Source organism: Phymastichus coffea, unplaced genomic scaffold (assembly GCF_024137745.1).
Source record: "Phymastichus coffea isolate CEN01 unplaced genomic scaffold, Cenicafe_Pcof_1.1 PCOF00007, whole genome shotgun sequence".
Taxonomy (NCBI): Eukaryota; Metazoa; Arthropoda; class Insecta; order Hymenoptera; family Eulophidae; genus Phymastichus; species Phymastichus coffea.
The window spans coordinates 3,634,647-3,641,409 of NW_026706818.1; the positions used below are offsets into that span (position 1 = coordinate 3,634,647).

General features: G+C 34.4%; 1 protein-coding gene across 1 annotated transcript; it reads left to right on the forward strand.

The window, feature by feature from the left end:
- Positions 1–1,332: 1,332 nt before the first annotated feature.
- LOC131669237 (uncharacterized) lies at positions 1,333–4,011 on the forward strand. Its single transcript, XM_058943978.1, has one exon. The coding sequence runs from the start codon at positions 1,333–1,335 to the stop codon at positions 4,009–4,011; it is 2,679 nt and encodes an 892-aa protein (XP_058799961.1).
- The last annotated feature ends 2,752 nt before the right edge of the window (positions 4,012–6,763 follow it).

The following is a 6,763-nucleotide window of genomic DNA, read 5'->3' on the forward strand; positions in this document are numbered from 1 at the left end:
TTCAATTTCTTCAAACCAGTTTTAGTGAAAAAGACGGACACAAAACAGCTCTTCAAGAAACAACTACTGCACAAGAAATAATCGATGCAATTGAAAAAATATATCCACTTATTCGAGTTTCTACCACCAAAACAAAACTAACGAAGCTGAAAAATAAATTAATCAAGCAAGACGAGACAGAAGTGAATTTGAGTTACGGCGAAAATGACTCAGAAATAACTGCGACCGATATTGATACGTTCATGGAAACGGAGACGGAAGAGGAAAACTCAGTAAAAGATGGATAACAAGTCAAAAATAAATCAACACACGAACCTGAATGTAATCTACTGGAACGCAAGAAGCATCAACAAACGCAAAGAAGATCTGCCTTTCTTGCTCAAAGATACGGACATACTAGCATGTGTAGAGTCTTTTCTCAGTGACACCACTCCCAACTTTCAAGTACCAGGATTCATCATCTTTCGGAAAGATAGTGTTCATACAGCAACAGGAGGAGGTATAGTCTTACTGATACGTAACAACATAGCGTTTAAAGAACTTGGTAATATTGTCACACCAGACAGCTCAATCGAATTATGCGCAATACAAATTACGAATACAAATCCGGTCGTGAATGTATATGTTTGTTATAGAACTCCTGGGCAAACATTAAATCAAAATCTTTGGAATCAGCTGCTGTCGAATATCAAAAATAACGATGAAATCAATATACTTGCCGGTGACTTTAACGCGCATAATATAGCATGGAACTGCAGTAAAACCGACAAAAACGGAGAATTCCTTTTAGAAAGTATACTTGGCCGCGAACTCTTTATACATAATAATAATACAATTACTCATATCGACAGTACATCTCAGTCAAATATTGACTTGATTATATCCAATAAAAATTCTGCTGATAAAATTGAAAGTTTCATCTTCGACGATACTTATGGATCTGATCACTTTCCTATCAAAATTAGTATAAACGTTGAAAAAACTATATATATAAAAAAATCGCTCTAACTACGATCAATCCGAACAAACTGGAACCAAGTAGACTCATATTTAGAAAAGGAACTCTCTGAATTCTTTACTAGCAACTATATTAGTAAAACCGCTTCAGAAAAATATAATATATTTATTGAACTTCTCAGTGCGGCTATTAAAAAATACACTCCGAAAAAAATCAGGGTTAATGATAAGCAACACAGAAATCCAGTAGCTTGGTGGGATGAGGAATGTGAGAAAATCAAAGGATTAAAAAAACAAGCGTTTAATAAGTGGAGAAAGTCTAAGCAACTTGCTGATTATATTGAGCATAAACGAATTAAAGCCACAGCGCGTAAAATGTACAAAAGAAAAAAAAAAGAAAACTATCGTAACTTTGTTCAGTCCATAAACTTTCACACTAACCCCACTTATGTATGGAACACGGCAAAAATCTTGAAAAATAAATGGATCAAAGCCACACCCTCACACACGTCCGAAAATCTACAAAATGACAAGAAAGAAACGGCTCTGAATAAAATATGTCCTGCATGGGTACCTCGCGATAAAGACTGGATGCCTTGTTGCAACAAAAATGAATTTTTGGAAACTGAATTCACCTTTGCTGAACTTAATCTCGCGCTAGAATCGCGTAGCGATAAATCTTCCCCTGGTCTCGACGGAATCGACTACTACACCCTAAAAAAACTATCACTTAAATACAGACTGGTTCTCATTGACATATTTAATGAAATGTATCGCACCGGTGATTTTCCAGAAGACTGGAAAAACACGTATATACACTTTGTTAAAAAGCCGGACGGAGTAAACTTTAGACCTATAGCGTTAACCTCAGCAGTATGCAAACTCTTTGAAACAATAATTAAAAATAAAATGCAGTGGTGGATCGAGACGCAAAACATTCTACCGAAAAGTCAAAACGGTTTTCGCAAAGGCCAATCGAGCACAGATAACATCCTAAACCTTACTATAACGGTACAAAAAGCTCTCAGAGAAAAGAAAGAATTGTATGGTGTATTTTTAGATATCTCGGGAGCATTTGATAACGTTCTTAGTGAAAACCTGACTCAAAAACTAGCCAATATTGGATGTCCTTACCCATTAGTCAAATTCATTAAATTTTTAACATACGAAAGATTCGTATACTCTACCCTATCGGAAGAAATAAAACACACTTACAAAGGTGTTCCTCAAGGGGGAGTTCTTAGTCCACTACTGTACATAATATACGTATCCGACATTCTCAAAAAGGTTCCAAAGACTATATCTATCTCACAGTTTGCCGATGATATAGCCCTATACTCTAAAAATAAAAATTCGCTGCAAAGAACAATTAAAATCTTAGACGCTGAACTAACAGCAATAGGTCTCGAGCTTGCTCCTCACAAAACTGTATTTATCAACTTTAACAATCAAGCAATTAACCCAGGCGAAACGGAAATAGTAATCAACAAAGAATGCAAAATAAAATCATCTGAAACAGTACGATTTCTTGGCATAATATTCGATAACAAATTGTCTTTCAAATCGCAAATCAACAACGTAGTAAGTAAATGTAACAGAGCACTAAATATTTTAAAATATCTCTGCGGGACCTGGTGGGGAGCAGACCCAGCCACACTTATAACGTTTTATAAAAGTTACGTCCGATCGATTATAGAATATGGATGCTTTGTTTATTATCCCATGCGCAAGGAGTTATATAAAAAACTAGATCATATACAAAATCGAGCCATACGATTAGCATTCGGTTATCGTATATCAACTCCCATAAGCGTGCTATTGGGTGAATCAAAACTGCCAACTATCAAGCAAAGAGCTATATATCTTTGTAATATGTATCTTTCGAAAATAAGCAGCAACCAAAGTCTCCTTGTAACCCAAAATATAAACTTATATTATCAAAGAATTTTACACAAATGCAAAAGAAAGCGAAAAAGAATATTTGAAACCCAACTGTGCATTCTCAAAAACAATACCCCATCCTACTATAAGACAAATGCTTATGGAATATATGAACACACTTACGAAACAATCACGACTAGTATTCCGTTCAACAAATGTACTGGTACCGAAATAAAGGCAGCCAAGAATCCTGCAGCTAAATTTCACGAACTTATTGGCAGTAAAAATATGATAGAAATTTATACAGACGGATGTAAAGATAGGAATAATGAATATGTAGGAGCGGCATGTATTTGCCCTAAGCTGAACTTTGTAATACAAAGAAAAATGAATCCTTATACCTCAATCTTCACAGCTGAATGTATAGCGATAAGCGATGCTCTAGACTTAGTAACTAATGTACCTCACAAAGCAACAATGATATTTACCGATTCCTTAAGCGTACTCGAAAGTTTACAAAATTGTAAGATCGATATACGGACTGACCCACTCATCTTTGAGATTAAGAAGAAATATAATGAGATAAGCTCGAAAATGAATGGTAAGATATGTGTTCAATTATATTGGATACCTTCTCACCACGGAATTCCAGGCAACGAACAAGCTGACATAGCTGCAAAAAGTGCAACTAATGAACATGTATGGGAGGAAAAAAATGTCTCATATATAAGCTTAAAAGAGCATTTTAAAAAGACTATGAATGACAATATGGAAATCATTATAAATAAGATGGGTACAGAAAAAGGGCAGAATTATTTTGAAAATTTCCATTCAAAACTCTCCAGACCTTGGTTTGAGCGTAAAAACCTTCCGCGAGATCTTATCGTCACAATAAATCGTTGCAGAGCAAATCATTACAACTTATTAGCATCTTTACATAGAATTGGGATCGCTGACAATCCTATGTGTGAATGTCAGACCTCAAACCAAGATCTGGATCACATAACCTGGCAATGCCCATTTTATGATAACCAACGATGCAAACTAATTGAAAAATTGTATAGCATAAACATGTATCTACCAATGAGTACAGCAATAATCCTAAGCGAACCTAACATAACAGCCTGTAAATACCTTCTAGACTACTTTAAGGAATGTAAACTAAATGTCTAACGGACCAAATTATGTATAGTTAATAAATCTTATGTCAGATTTGAATGCTTAATAAAAAAAAAAAAAAAAAAAATCCACTACGTTCATACACACACCAGCGAAATTTACCTTCAAGCAATCAATGTAATAATCGAGGATAAACAAAATACTATACGAAATATTACAATTAAACAAATACATTCCAACATCCACTGGAGAACCAATATATAGGCCAACGGACATGTTCAGGAAACCAGATTTGATTGACTTCGCAATAGTTGAAGGTATGAATAAAACACATATGTAAGCTTCCTCATGCATTGACCTTACATTAGATCATTCACCGCTAATAGTCACTCTAAACTCTACTGTGCACAAAACTGTAATCAACCTCACAATAACAGACTAGAAAAAATATACAAGCTTCCTAGAGGAACGTATAAATGTAATGTACCTCTCAAATCAACTACTATCATAGAAAACAGTATACAAACATTAAACTCACTCCTAACTGTAGCTATTAACCAATGCTCCACTACTGTAATGAAGACAGAATATCAACAAATCATCTTTATAGTAGTAGTAGAACAAAAAATCAAAGAAAAACGACTACTGAGAAAAAGGTATTAGATTACAAGATTGAGCAAAGATAAAATGAATCTAGAATAGAGCAGTTAAAGAACTGAAGAAAGTATTGTTCGTACAGAAAAATGCAGAAATACAGAAGAAGCACTTTGTCCAATCGAAGGAACGGATTACTCACTATGAAAAGCGACAAAAAGATTAAATAGACCAACCTCATTTCTTCCACCCATACGTAAAAACTGTGGAAAATGGGCCAGATCGGACGAGGATAAAATGGCAACTTTTGCAAATCATCTAAGCAAAGTGTTCAAACCACATCAGCGTATAATCACTGAACAAGAAAAAGAAATCTTACTAGAAGATCATAATGCACAGGATAACACTCCATCGAAACCAGTTAAACTAAAGGAAGTACTCAAAATCATTAATAACATAAATAATAAAAAAGCCCTCGGTTATGATATCATTACAGGAAAAATGATTAAAAAGCTTCCCACGATAGCAATTCGATATATAACAATAATATTTAATGCATGCTTCCATCATTGCTATGTACCTTCTCAATGGAAAGTAGCAGAGATTATCTTAATACCTAGACCTAGTAAAGAAAATAAACTTGTGACCTCATACAGATCAATTAGTCTACTGCCTGTACTCTGAAAAGTCTATGAAAAAAACATACCAGCAAGAATAAATCAAATCGTCGTAGATAGAAAACTTATCCCGGACCACCAATTCGGATTCAGAAGTCATCATTCCACGATCGAACAAGTGAAAAGAATAGTATCAACAGCAAGGAAATCCATAGAAAACAAACTGTACTATACAGGCATATTTCTCAACATAGGGGGATTTTTTCCCAAATGTTACAGTGATTTACTACAATCTTACCTGCAAGACAGAACATTTCAGATAAAAATCAATAAAAAAGTATCAACATGGCAAATAATAAAAGCAGGTGTACAACAGGGCAGTATTTTAGGATCAACAGTATACCTGCTATACACATCGGACCCATCGGACCTACCAAAGTCTCCAAATATTCTGACAGTAACATATGCAGACGATACAGCAATATTAACAACACATCAAGAAAGAGCAATAGCATGGGAAACACTATAAAATTACGTTAATAACTATCTCCAAAACTGGCTAAATGCGTGGAGAATAATAGTAAACGAGAGTAAATCAATTCACACCACATTTACTCTCCGTAAAAATACATGTCCACATATTTCGTTGAATGACAAATACATACGCAGAAAGACCATGTCAAATCCTTAGGTATACATCTGGATAGAAGGTTGACATGGAAAGAACATATATTCACAAAGAGGAAACAACTAGGATTGAAATGGAGGAAAATGTACTAGCTTATTGAGGAAAAATCGGAGCTAACAATTGAAAATAATCTTCTGCTATATAAAGCAGTATTCAAGTCAGTCTGGACCAACGCCATTCAACTATGGGGAGCCGCTTCAAACTCGAACATTAAAATCTTAGAAAGATTCCAATCGAAAGTCCTACACAGTATAACACACGCGCCGTGGTTCGTTCCAAGCGAAATTATTCCAAATGATGTACAGATCGCCACAGAGAAAGAAGAAATTCAAACTTTATTCGCAAAATACTACACAAAACTAGGAAACCATTCAAACAAACGTATTAGCAAACTTCTTTCGGAATCGATTACCAATACAGGACTTAAGAAACGTAAAATAAAGAAGACACAATATAACTCAAGATAAAAAGCAGTACCTTCGCATTACAAGATCAAGATAGAATACTTAGTGGAGTACTCTGCTGATAACATGTAAAATTGTCTATATCGTAAAATAATTTACTGATTGTCCTTTTTATTTAAGGTTGACAGATTGTAAATAAATTTTGTAAATAAATAAATATATATATTTTTATGTAGAAATATATTTGTATGTACTAACAACTTCATTTTTCACGATTCCACACCAATAATTTAAGGAAAATCGATTCTGGTGTCTATTTACAATAGCTAATCTTGGATTTTCTACAGCATAATAATGGTTATTATGCATGTTGAACGTTCCGTCTCTCCCAAACGTCGATTCATCGTAAATAAAATATTTTCTAAAAAATGTTCATCGTTTTCGATTCTACGTAAACCTTTGGCAAAATTCAACCCGCACATGGTAATCTGCTTCGTTCAGTT